The sequence below is a fragment of the Gigantopelta aegis genome, chromosome 14 (genome assembly GCF_016097555.1).
Source record: "Gigantopelta aegis isolate Gae_Host chromosome 14, Gae_host_genome, whole genome shotgun sequence".
NCBI classification, from domain to species: Eukaryota; Metazoa; Mollusca; class Gastropoda; order Neomphalida; family Peltospiridae; genus Gigantopelta; species Gigantopelta aegis.
This window is the reverse complement of record NC_054712.1, coordinates 48,852,757-48,866,817: the sequence shown is the minus strand read 5'-3', so window position 1 is coordinate 48,866,817 and position 14,061 is coordinate 48,852,757. Positions and strand designations below refer to the sequence as shown.

Below are 14,061 nucleotides of genomic sequence, written 5' to 3'. Positions count from 1 at the left end.
TATCTTCTGTGTTAGCAGTGGGTATTGTTATTTGTGTTGGGTTTGTCAATAGTTGGAGTTTCACGTGCGACTGTGACAGCTCATGCAAGACTGGGACGTGCACTGCATGCATTTGGAATACGCCCTTAATAACTAGATTTTATAATACTCAGCTTTCACCATAAGCAGATGTAATGGTTTTCTTTCTTCATAACCAATTATTCTACATTAGCAGTGTGTCTACCCCCAATAGAAAAAGAATGTCTGGTAAGTCATATTTATATGTAATAGTGTTTTATTTATATCTTCTTTTTTTTCTTTTCTTTTTTTTAAATCGCGAGTGTTGTGTGTTTGATGGTAACAAGGTTTATTGTATTTTATAGGTTTAAATTCTTATATCGCTAAACTTCGGAACCATGTGGGGTGTTTTAGTATTTATCGTTACTTCAACTCTACTAGTCTCTAGGTTACAATAATATGCGACTTCGATTATTTGTGAGAGTAATCTATTGCCAACAAATTAATATATACTACTCAAAAGAATTTAAGGGTCAAAAATTTATAACCAAATAAGTTTCAGAGTGTATTAGATTGATGATGTAAACTACACCAAAAATTATTGTTCCATATTTACAAAAAAACTCAAATAAACGTCACTGTATACAAGAAAGTCACATGACATGCTGTCAAAGTTGAAGGTTGTCAAACATGGATTACACACATTAGAACATTCGTTTAATAGTGTGTGAATCCACCCCTGACGCGAAATACTCGACACATCGTTGCCTCATGCTGTTGATCAGACGTCTGAAGAACTCTTGGGGAATGGCCTGCCACTCTGCCATAAGAAGTTGACCCAGATCATGAAGGTTGGCCGGAGGGGCATGGTTATCCCGAACTCTCCTGCCTAATTCGTCCCAGGCGTACTCTATTGGGGCCAAGTCAGGCGAATATGCTAGCCAATCCATCCTGGCGATACCTTGCTGTCTGAGAAAGTCCGTTACCACCCTGGCGCGGTGGGGTCTGGCATTGTCATCCTGCAGAACTGCCCCGCCGCCAATCTGCTGAAGGCCGGGGAGAACCAACGGCCGGATAATCTCATTCAGATTGCCATCCACCACAGAGGGGGGTCCTGTGGTGGATAGAGATGCCGCCCCACACCATGACGCTGCCACCACCGAACCGGTGACGTTGTTTAACGTTAACGTCAGCGAAGCGCTCCCCAGGACGGCTGTAGACACGAACCCGACCGTCGTTGAACTGGAGACTAAACCTGGACTCATCAGTGAACATCACTCGACCCCACTGAACACGTTGCCACCGCAGATGAAGCGTGCACCAGTGACGTCTGGCCGTTCTGTGACGTGGTAGGAGTGGTGGTCGAACAGCCTGGCGACGGCAGCGTAGATTATTGGCTCTCAGACGATTGCGTATGGTTTGATCAGACACTCGAGTTCCAGTCGCAGTCCGCAGATTGTCACGTAATCGGCGTGCAGTGGTTGTGCGTTGACGTAGAGCCATATTGGTGATGTAGCGGTCCTCTATTTGTAGTGCTTCGGGGTCTTCCCGAACGTGGACGATTTCGAACAGAATTCGTTGCTTGGTACCGTTGCCACAGTCGGCCAACGACACTCTGACTGACACCAAGTCTCAGAGCAACATTTCTTTGCATATTGCCATCCTGAATCCAAGCAATAGCCCTTCCTCGATCTTCGATAGTCGGTTGAAGTCGTACCATTGTCGAATTTGGAGTGTGCACCGTACACGAACGCAAGCTCCAATTATACGGAAATTCAGCATTGGGAACATGGAATACATGTGCAAAGCGTGCAAATGAAGCGCTTTGTGAAAAAGCAAGTTATGGGCACTTAGCAGACCTTTCGCTTTCGCCCTAATTTACGTGCAAATGTAAGCATGTTTTCGCCATTAGAACTAGTCAACAGTGTCAATGACAGTGGATTTTAATTCATTTATGGGTTGCTTAGAACCACTTTCGTCAAAATGGAACAATACCATGCGTGACATTATGGTCTAGCTAATATAATTGACATTCAGGAAATGTCGAAAATATCGTCTGACCCTTAAATTCTTTTGAGTAGTATACATTTATTTAGTATACAGTTTAACATGATACAATATAAACTAGAATTTGAAACCAGTGCTTGGTAAAAAAAAATAATAATAATAATAATAAAGTAGTGGAACTGCGATTCTTTTTTAGAAAATGCGGGTCGCCAACAAAACAGTTCTTGTAGTACTGCATGATGCAGCATGAATATATGAAGTAATGTGTTGGTATAAAGTTCTATTATTGGCAGTAGTTAGTGGAAATGTCAAGTTCGAAATTATTTTTTTATTGTTGAATGTGGATGGAAATTAACTAAGGCTAGTGCTCCGATATTGTGAGCAGAAAATAAGTGCAAAAACATGAGCTAGACTGTTCCTGCATCGTCGAATCTTTAGGACCTAGTACATGTTGCGAATTAGATGTAAAGACGCAGTCTAACATCTTCGCAACTCATAACTTTGTAAAAGTCGCGCAAAAGAATTTGAACAAACTGTAAGTTAGCATTAAATATATACAAAATTACTGGCTGGTTCGTAAACACGGATGGGTCATGTGAGTTCTCATGTCCGCCTACTTATTAACTTAGGCCTACCGCCCGTTAGCCCGCAATATACTCTCATTCTGTTGCGGTTGACTGCCCATTTGATTTAAATTTTTATGCCCCAGAGCCCATAAGCCATGATACTGGCTCTGTACAGCATAAGCAGGGTTCGCACGGATCTTGGAAAACCCTGGAAAGTGCTTAATTTTTTTTTTTACCCTGTAAAGTCCTTAAATGTCCTGGAAAAGTCAGTTTACCTCCTGGAAAGTCCTGGAAATTAGAAATTGTTTCTAATTTTTGTTTAGTGATGTTACAAATACATAAATAATCGCGTTTGACTTAGGTACCCCTCCCCCAAAAGAAAGAAAGAAAACCCCCCACAAAAACAATACCTAAACGCATCGATGATTATAATGAGGTCGACTGCCATTGGTCAGTTGTTGAGCAGGAAATACTGTGTTGGTTTATTTGGTCTATAGATAGGCATAGTGGTGCTCGTTAGAGCACGAGTAGATAATCTTAATTGAGATGGCGACACAATTCTTCAAGCATGGAATCCGGATAAAAAATATATACCAGTATGACATTAAAAAAAAGAAAAAGAAAAACGGGTAGGTGTGTAAATCACTTCTGCTAAAATGCCTAACGGAAAGTGTACGTTTAACGACAGGTGGCTAAAAAAAATTATTTTTAGAAAAACAAGCATGTGTCTGATATATATATACTCTTCAAAAAAAGAAACGCAAAAGGGTACAAATGGGTTATAACTCCGATTTTATGTTTCCTACCGGTTCATGCTTTGTGAATATAAGGTCATTGCATGTCCCAAACATATTCCCACGGTTACATTCGATAAAACGCAGCTACTGTACAATAAAGTTCCAAAATGTGAATATTCGCAAAAACGCAGCCACGTGCAAACCATGTCACCACTGCACGTGCGTTGTCTGCACGTGCAACATGAACACCGACAGTATAAAAGTGCAGGGTGTTCGCTTGCCTGGCCTCTGTATCTGGCCGACAGTTGACAATCCAGGACATGCCACGTCTCAGTGAACCGCAGAGAAACAATGCCATCGGCCGACTAGACGCAGGCGAATCCAGAACGGCCGTTGCCAGGGCATTCCATGTGTCCCCAAGCACCATCTCCAGACTGTGGGACCGTTACCAGCAACATGGATCAACACGTGACCTCCCTAGATCCGGTCGACCACGGGTCACTACCCCCGGGCAGGACCGCTACATCCGGGTACGCCACCTTCGGGAACGATTGACTACTGCCACCTCCACAGCCGCAGCAATACCAGGTTTGCGCAGGATATCCGACCAGACCGTACGGAACCGCCTACGTGAGGTAGGAATTCGTGCCAGACGTCCAGTTCGAGGTGTCATCTTAACACCACAACACCGTCGACTCCGACTGCAGTGGTGCCAGATTCATCGACAATGGCCTCAACTGCGATGGAGACAGGTGTGGTTCAGTGACGAGTCCCGATTTCTGCTCCGACGTCATGATGGAAGATGTCGCGTGTATAGGCGTCGTGGTGAACGTTATGCGGCAAACTGCGTGCAGGAAGTGGACAGATTCGGCGGGGGTAGTGTCATGGTGTGGGCAGCCATCTCACACACTGGCAGAACTGACCTGGTCCACGTGCAGGGCAACCTGAATGCACAGGGCTACATTGACCAGATCCTCCGGCCACACATCGTTCCAGTTATGGCCAACGCCAACGCAGTGTTCCAACATGACAACGCCAGGCCTCACACAGCACGTCTCACAACGGCTTTCCTACAGAACAACAACATTAATGTCCTTCCTTGGCCATCGATATCACCGGATTTGAACCCAATTGAGCATCTATGGGACGAGTTGGACCGACAGCGACAACCACAGCCCCAGACCCTGCCCGAGCTGGCAGCAGCCTTGCAGGCCGAGTGGGCCACCATCCCCCGGGACGTCATCCGTACTCTGGTTGCTTCAATGGGCAGGCGGTGCCAGGCAGTTGTCAACACACGCGGAGGCCACACCCGGTATTGACTCCAGATGACCTTGACCTTGGTGGTGTGTCCTATCACTTACTCACAATGGACTAGAGTGAATTGTGAACAATCCTGCAACATTTGGTAATTATCGGACTCACCATTCAATAATTAAATCAATTCTCCAAATGTTACGACAATATGGTTTTGCATTTCTTCTTTTGAAGAGTATATGAGATATATATATATATATATATATATACACACACACACACACCACACATATATATACATATACATACATACAGTGGACTCTGTACAAATCGGCATCAATTGGGACTAACAAAATATGCCGGTTTAGACAGAGTGCTGGTTTATAAATATTTCATTCAGAGTTATGGTTCTTGCCATAATCATCAAAATCGTAAATTACCAACGTAAATAAATGTCATTATCCACAACAACCTGATTAACAGTAACAGGAATAGCCGAGACCTACATTTTCAACCAATGAAATTAAAGATCGACAGTAGCAATCGCGATCAGGCATGGCTGGGACAGAAGTTCGGACCAGACTTGAATTGTAAAAATTACCAAAACAAAACCATAAAAATAATAATAAACACACACAAACTGAATAAATACAATTTTATTTTATTGATTAAAATCACATGAAATGGAATTACAAACTTGATATACACAATATCATTTTAATAATTAAAATCACATAATAATTAGAATTTGAGTTTATTGTTTATTATGAATGTCAGTCTATCGAGTGTCAGCTGAGAAAAAGTCTGAAACTGTTGACTGTGTTTTCTTTATGTGCTTCTTCAAAGCAGACTTCTCTGTCATGGCCTCCAGGTTTAATATTGGTTGTAACAGTTCGTCATCGGTTGTAGCAGCAAAGGTTTTCAGTTGTCTTAACATTTTAAGCGCATCGGCGTAAGAAAGTTCTGGTGTTGTGTCACAAGGTGTGTCATCTTCATCTCCCGAACTGTCGTCTGCTGGTTTCTCCTCGGTTTTAGCAACAGATGTAAGGGCAGTTACTAGCTGAGCTTCCCACTCTGTAGTATCCGGATTCTCTGTTGGGATGTCGTGATCAAAGTCAACAAACTCGGCCGCATTAATATCACGGGATATGGTGGCTACCAACGTAGAAAGAGGAACATCGTCGTCATCAGCATAGTCATCAGCATCATCGGAATCAGAAGTGACAGGAAAACCACAAACCATGAAACACTTGACAATTGTTGTCTGTGTTTCCTTCCAGGCAACGTTAATCCAATTAACCGCATCCAACACTGATTGCCTTGCACAGTTCACTTACATTAGCGCAATCTTCCATCCGTAAAATGAGCGATCTCATCATGTGTTTTCTGTACCTGGTCTTGAAAGCCTTAATTATGCCCTGGTCTAATGGTTGTAGCACTGAGGTGGTGTTAGCTGGTAGAAATGTAACAGTTACATTGCTCACTCTCAGATCACAGCCGTGTGATGGTGCGTTGTCGATGAATAAAAGAATATTTCTTCCCTGTCGGCACATCTGTCGATTAAGTTTCTCTAACCAATCATTGAACAGTTGTGAATTCATCCACGCTTTCCGATTGGCTGTCCAGGTCACAGGGAGTGACTCCTTTCTAATGTTCTTAAAACAGCGAGGATTTTGGGCTTTCCCTATTACCAATGGTTTTGTTTTTTCTCCTGTTGCACTACAACACAATAAAACAGTTAATCGTTCTTTTGAAACCTTCCCACCTTTTGCTGCTTGTGTTTTATAAGCCAGTGTCCTGTCTGGTAATGCACGAAAAAACAGACCTGTCTCGTCACAGTTAAAGATATCCTTCATCTCGTAATCTCCAAGAATGGTTGGTAGGCGTGTCTTAGTCGTCCACGATATCGAGATTGCACTCTCCCCGCTAACTTTGAACTGTTTTATGTTGAACCGAATTTTCCATGACGTCAGCCAGCCATCGGATGCTTTGAAGTCAGGTACTCCTAGCTGTTCGGCGAACTGAAGGGCTTTTTCTTTTAAAATCGGACCGGAAATTGGCAGTGTTTTGGATCTTGCCTGCTTAAACCACTGATGCATTAATCCATTTAGATTTTCGAACTTTCCGCTGGATATTCGTTTTCTCTGCCGAAATGTTGCTTTCATACAATTGCCGGTAATGATCACCACGTTTTAGAATGTCAGATACTGTCTGTCTGCCTGCCTGCCTATCTTAAATTTCACTGCTAAATCCTTCTGTTTACATAGTGGATTCGATGAAAACTCTTCTATTAATTTAACTTTAGTCTGCAGTGAAAGTTCCGTGGGTTGCCGTTTTCTAGGTCGCCCTGCCATTACTAATTCAATAAGACACGGCAAAACATGCGCCATACGTATTTATGCAGACTGCTTGACACTAAGACGATATGAGTGAATTCATTTAGGTTTCAACACACACTTAATACTAATCCAGTTGATCTAGCTGCATATTGTAATTACAAGAAGTATGGATCATTGTTTATTAAACGTTCAAAGAAGCGCGATTATGTCATCTCACTCGGTTACAGTCGGTAGCCTAATTACTAGCAAATTGTCATCTTTGTTTAACAATTGATCAAAGGCAGACCGAACTAGCAAAATTGTGTGCCGGTATAGACAGCGCTAATTACTATGTAAACCATTCTTTTGTTCTGGAATTTGCATCCGTAATCCGAAGTACACAGCTTCCGGATTAGCCAGAGTTTTGTTCCTAATAGATTAACGGTAGCTGGACGGGACTTTGATATCGTGCCGGTTTACACAGAAATCCGGATTACTCAAATTCTGGTTTGTACAGAATCCACTGTACATACATATATGTATGTATATAAATAAATAAATAAATGTGTGTGTGTGTATATATGTATTCTATTTGAGTATTAGATACATGTTTATATCACTATTTTGTACAATGTACAACAAATGTAGTTAATAAAATATTTTATTTCAACAGTTTTAGTTTTCAACTTTACCATCCAAAAGTTATATCCAGAGTGGGGTGTGACTGACCGTGTGTAACAAGTATTGTATGTTGGAGACATAGCAGCCACTGACTAAACAATCTGCTAGGGTGTCATTAAACAAAAACTTCTTTCCAAGTCATATATTCAGACCCCTGGGAAAAGGTAAAATAGTCCTGGAAAATTAACGAAAATAGCCCTTAAAAGTCCTGGAAAATTAAACCATTTGAAGTGTATGAACCCTGATAAGGGACCAAAACCTGACTTGCTCTGAAGTGAATCTAGGAAAACAAGTCACAGAAAAAAAAAATCGCTGGAAAAAAAGTCATAATTTTTAATAAAGAGATTTTTGTTAAATGTTCTGTGATTTTAATGTTGGTGGTTTAGGAGGATGTTCCACCCAATACCATGAAGAAATTCTGCCACATTCTTGCGGTCCTCAAGGCGATCAACACACAAGTTGCGAAGACGCTCTTGCAGTTGGACGTAGCGTCGACGAACCTGGCGTCGAGGTGGGTTACCAACCACATCCTGCTGGATGATGGTGCCCACTGTAGCCTGCTCAAGTTGAAACCATTCGATAACTCGCCAGATTGATGGGTGGTAGTAGCCTACAAGGTTGAAGAACATGTTGTTCCAACCTTCGCACAAGTTGTTTGTACGCGGATTATTGTTCATGGTGGCATCATGAACGTTCCACAGGACAGGAGCAAACATTGGTGGAACACTGCACAACCTGAGCTGAGCACCGGGCCTGTATGTTGGCTGCTGAATCTGTCGGAAAGAGCCATTGACGTATGTACGATCAAAGTACATAAGTAAGTCGTCGACTTCAGGTGGATCTTGCGGCATGACAGCTTTTAGGTGTTCCATACCCTCCTCAACTTCATCTAATGGCAAAAAGGCAAGAGCATCCATCATACCACAGAACAGGTGAAAGTCAGCATCGGCCATGTAGTGTGGACCCAAGCCCAAGTCCTGAATCTTATGCCAGGTGCATTGCGTAAGATGATAGAAACAACCCTTACTGGTAACATCACGACCGAAGACAGCAAGGACAGCTCGCAGTACACCATCCTCAAAGTCCGTCACTATAGTTTGTATATTCAGGTCAAAGTCTGATTCTGCACACTTGTCCACTACAGCCTGAAATAGTTCCTCGTAAGTGGCTCGGGTCTTGTTAGGAAGGAGAGCGTAAACAGTAATAGCTGTATCACCGAAGGGCACACGGATGACGTACAGTTGTTTGAAGACTTTTGGAGCCATGGAGAAGTTACCATCCATGTAGAGGGTGTTGGCAGCAGCAAGATGTTTTAGGCCTTCCTTGGTAGCAAACAGAGGAGGCGGTTATTTATATTTGGGCCATTATCGTAGATTAGAAACTCCTTGGGGTTTGGGCCAACTGTCTGCATGAACTCGACGGGCAGATCATCCAGATCTTCCAGCAGACGCGGCACAGGTGGAGTCGGCCGTTGGTTGCGAAGAGTTCGCTTACATGTACTAGCAGAAGGTAGAAGTGCACGTACCTGAAAAATTGAAACGTGACTTAATAACTCAAGACTATAAAGTTGGAAGGCTCAAAATTATAAATTTAAGTAACTTCATGATTGCTTTAAAAAGTTCATGGATACGAAGATTGTTTCTGAATAATTCAAAATGGATTAATCTTTTTATGTCTGTTACAAAGATATCAACAAATGAGTTAATAATATATGGAGATTGCTTCATAACGAGAAAAGCAAACCAAATTACAAATAAGTTTTGGAGAGATACATTACTTAGTGGGGTAAAGATAGAAAGTAAACATAATCCTCAAACTGTAAACGATATTTTATGTATTAATCTCTGGCATAACAGTGAAATACTTATAGATCGAAAACCATTTATTTATGTAAATTGTATATAAATATATATCATGCAACACAAAAAAAAAGTGCACGTACGTCATTGTCACATTGACTGACACCATGGGCAAAGATCTGGCCTGGCTTGTCCCCGAGTTGCGTATTTTGGCGAGACGGAAGTGGGTCTGATCTGCAGCATGGTTGTGGGGTTTAACTGCTTCTGGGTGCTCTCTCTGTAAGTCTTATCATAGAACCTCGACAATTACCACTAGATCTTTTGACACATTTCCACCACAACTTTGTTTTGCGAGTTGCATGTTTGATATACATGAACCCCTCATGACAGATTTTGTGACCACCCTTATTGCTATGAATAACTTCCATATTAAATATACTTCTGATACTAGCAAGCTGGAGAATATATCTATATATAGTGAAACACATTTAACTTTAGGCATTTTATAAATCATTTACAATAGGAAGCCCTTAGTTTAAATCTATCCTAATCAGTAAGCTAGACCCAAGCATCGTCCCTGCACAATATGAAGACTCTTTCTTTAATCCTGCCTAATTGACCCAAATTAATAAGTGTAACAATTAGTCACCACCTATGCACAATATGAGGCCTCTTTCTTTAATCTAGCCTAATTGACCTACTTAACAATTACCCCATGCATACTATGAGTATGATGCCACATTCAATACTCTACAAACCCATACATTTTGTTATATAAAAATTGTGACTTTTTTTTTCCTGTGATTTTTTTTTTTCCTATACTAAATTGTGACTTTTCCAGCCACCTCTGAAGTATGTCGATCTCGCCCTGGTGAAGTCGCCCCGGGCGAGTTCGCCAGGACTTATTTTCATCGTTAGGCGAAGTTATCATACATATTAGACTTTATAGTATATATTATAGTATATATCTAATGTCATTATCAGCATGTTTTTGTGCCAAAACTACAGGGTTATACCACTTATACTATTTTTGTGTTGGGACACGCTGTGGCGAGATCGCCATATTTACTTCCGTGTTGCATGTCTGTTTAGCGAAGTCGCCAGTACATTAAGTACATTATAACTCAACAATATTCAAGTTACAAGCAGTTTAATGTTTACTTCATTAAGTAAATACATGTGCAATAGTCATGTTTTGATTTTCTTGTTGTAAAATGTAATACATTGGTAGTTTACTTGCAAGCCGGGGCGAGATCGCCAGGATTTTTCTTGTTTAAATTTTAACAATTATTTGATATATACTAAATACTGAAGTATGCACTGAACCGACGAGGTACATTATACTGGAGACACCAAGCGGGAGTAAGCACGGAGAAGTCTGGCTGCACTTCTCTTACCACGTTCGTACTCCTCCCAATACTTGAATGTCTTAGCCTGCATGTCGCGGTACTTCTTCTTCTGCATCCACTTCAACTTTCCATCTGACACCAGTCGAACCTGGTTGCTGATGTGGATGGCTTCTTGGTGCAGCAGGGACACAAGCAGGTAGAGCTGGACTTGGGGACGACCTCGGTTGTTAAGTCTGAAATGCCATCCTTCAACGTCGTTGTTGGTGCGTATACTCTGAAAGTATACGCTCCAGCTGTCTGGTGTCCATGTTGCATCCAGGATCCAGATCGCTTCCAGGTATTCGACTAAAGTTGTCAGCTGGTCAGTTGATGCTTCTGCCTTCAACCCATCAAACACAGCTGGAATATGTTGATGGGGAAGAAAAGGCAATGACATCAATTTCCTCATATCTGTGAGTGTCATTGTCACTAAGGTAGGCTTGACGAAGACCAAGGTCTTGAATCTGTAAGATATTAATGTGCTTTGGTTAGAGATAGCATAATGATTATTTAAAAAATTAAACAAATTTTAAATTCAACAATCTGACCATCAATTTACACTCTCACACACACACACACACACAAAATATATATACAATATATATACAATAATAATAATGATATATTTACCTTTCTCCAGACAGCCTATGTCCAGTGAAACGAACACCCCTTTATCTGTACGTCTGGGATCACGGACGCAGCAGCTCTCCACAAGGCTGATTCAAAGTCAATCACCAGACGTTGTACCCTCGGTGCCTGGGGCAACATCCCAATGATCGCCGCCAAAACAGCCTTTGTATAGTAGTCCTTTTTGCGACGTCCAGACATCAGGCAAAAAACAAGTGGTATCTGTTTTGCACAGTCTTCATGCCTGATGAAAGAATGTACGCTAAAGAGCTGCGTGAACGGTTCCTTCACAAGCTTGAAGGTACCGTCTGCGTACCAGCCCTTGGATCTAGATAACAGCTGCAGCTGTTGATCTGTTGAAAAGATAAAATGCCGTTTTCTCCCAGTAGTGACATCTCCTTTTAAAAGTAAATTAATAAACAATGAACAAAAAATAAATCAAGTAAATCAATACAATTATATCAACATGAATAAACCGTCTATAATGGTTTAGTCCTTGAAAGTAGTTAAAAAATAGCAATTTAAAAATATTTTAAGGGTTTATAGCTTCACGTACAAATAAAGGTTTTAATTGTTTGTCACCTTTTAAGAAGTTGTCTGGGATGAAATCCATTTTCAACTTGAATTCCAAGTCAGTCGGATTCTTCGGCCGGCTGGTCTGGCGACAGTAGTTTGCTGTGTGTACTAGACTATCGATCGTTGGCAGCGCTGGGCAGGAAGCCGGACATAAATGTTCCTGGACTAGCTGATCAACGATACTCCCTGCCGATCTGAAGGGATCACTCTTTGCTGCCAACTTCATGTCTACAGTAATTTTCGCAACCACTGCGCCTCCTATTTGCCGTACATGGCAGTGCATGTGCTCACCAGCCACAAACAGGTCAGCCTGCTGTCTAACCGATGCTCGACAATGCTTGACCTGTGCGTTTCTAGTCGCACAACGCCACACAACGGTGCCATCTGAAATTGACAGTATTACTTTAAGTACATAATAAGAAAGGTAGAAAGAACATCTGACTGATTGTTATATTTTAAAATTACTAGTTGGCATTTAAATGTTTGCTATGCAGGTTGTTTCCCCCAAATATTGTTACTAATAATGACAATAATAATAATAACATTTTTATTATATTGGAATCGGAATTATATTTACCTACAAAACTTTTCACTAGTTGCAATAATAAATATAAATAAAATAAACTAATGACATGTAATGTACTAATAAAAGTCAAATTCATACCCGAAAGTGTTTCTTTCGACGTAAGAATACCTGTCACTGTCGAAGAGTTTATTTTTTCCTCTGATGGTTGCTGCTTTAACTACTGCAAAAGTGGTTGCAGTTTGTATAATCCTGGCGATCTCGCCACAGCTTGAAAAAGTGATATAATAAGAAATGTAAACTGTAACATTCTTAAAAAATGTTACATTACATGATGAAAACAAACCATAAATGTATACTTTACGTGTATTTATTATAATAAACTGTACCCATGAAGATATTGTCAAGTAATATGTAGGCAACTTCACCCAACAGAAACCCAAATCGTAGAAATTCCTGGCGATCTCGCCCCAGTCTGAAAAAGTGAAATATATCTAAACACATTAACATTACACAATGGTAATAAATAACATGCGAATTCTGTCCATGTATTTATTATAAATAAACAACACTTATCATCGAGTAACGATGTATAGCAACCTCGTCGGTTCAGTACATACTTTAGTATTTAGTATATATATCAAATAATCGTTAAAAAGTAACTTGAACAAGAAAAATCCTGGCGATCTCGCCCCAGCTTGCAAGTAAACTACCAATGTATTACATTTTACAACAAGAAAATCAAAACATGACTACTGCACATGTATTTACTTAATGAAGTAAACATTAAACTGCTTGTAACTTGAATATTGTTGAGTTATAATGTACTGGCGACTTCGCTAAACAGACATGCAATACGGAAGTAAATATGGCGATCTCGCCACAGCGTATCCCAACACAAAAATAGTATAAGTGGTATAACCCTGTAGTTTTGGCACAAAAACATGCTGATAATGACAGTAGATATATACTGTAATATATGTTGTAATGTATGTCTAATATGTATGATAACTTCGCCTAACCATGAAAATAAGTCCTGGCGAACTCGCCAGGGCGAGATCGACACAGGGCGAGATCAACACAGGGCGAGATCGCCAGGCTCCCCTGCCCTGTACATGACGGTCTATAGTATACGATGCAGTGAACGGTTACCAGTTGACGTTTGTCTACATATCTACTGAGATATGAGTAGAGTAGTCGGTAATAATACAGAAAATATATGTATTAGCATGAACCAATGATTTAAAAAAAAATTCAAATAGGAAACTCATTGTTTGCATACATATAATAGTATGGGTTTTAGAAGATGAATGCTTTTTGTTTTAATGAAAAAAGAGTGAAAAATTAATTTTTAACTAATTTTTGTATACGGCCAGTTGACAGACCTTAATTTAAATATTTTTTTTCATTTTCTGTCCAAAAACCTGTATAATGAATGTAACAGGGCAATCATCCAAATAACTGGTGATTATTTTGCTTTTTACATGTAATATGACCTCTAATCTGATTGAAAATGGAAACAAATAATATAAAGCAGAATTAAAATGGTTTTAAGTATTCGTTTTACAACGATATATGCAAGCAAAAA

At 40.5% G+C, this 14,061-nt stretch overlaps 3 protein-coding genes across 3 annotated transcripts in view; 1 reads left to right on the top strand and 2 right to left on the bottom strand.

Annotated features, from left to right (window-relative positions):
• The first annotated feature begins 2,392 nt into the window (after window positions 1-2,392).
• LOC121388696 (endonuclease/exonuclease/phosphatase family domain-containing protein 1-like) overlaps window positions 2,393-14,061 on the top strand; it is a 68,770-nt gene continuing 57,101 nt past the window's right edge. Inside the window, exon 1 of the mRNA XM_041520152.1 lies at window positions 2,393-2,539. The gene's annotated coding sequence lies outside the window, so the exon portion shown is untranslated. The remainder of the gene's footprint in view (window positions 2,540-14,061) is intronic.
• Window positions 5,857-6,726, bottom strand: LOC121389319 (tigger transposable element-derived protein 6-like). Its single transcript, XM_041520914.1, has one exon. It carries the CDS (start codon window positions 6,724-6,726, stop codon window positions 5,857-5,859), a length of 870 nt encoding a protein of 289 aa, XP_041376848.1.
• On the bottom strand, window positions 10,672-11,171 carry LOC121389317. The gene has a single exon (XM_041520913.1). It carries the CDS (start codon window positions 11,169-11,171, stop codon window positions 10,698-10,700), a length of 474 nt encoding a protein of 157 aa, XP_041376847.1. The 3' UTR covers window positions 10,672-10,697.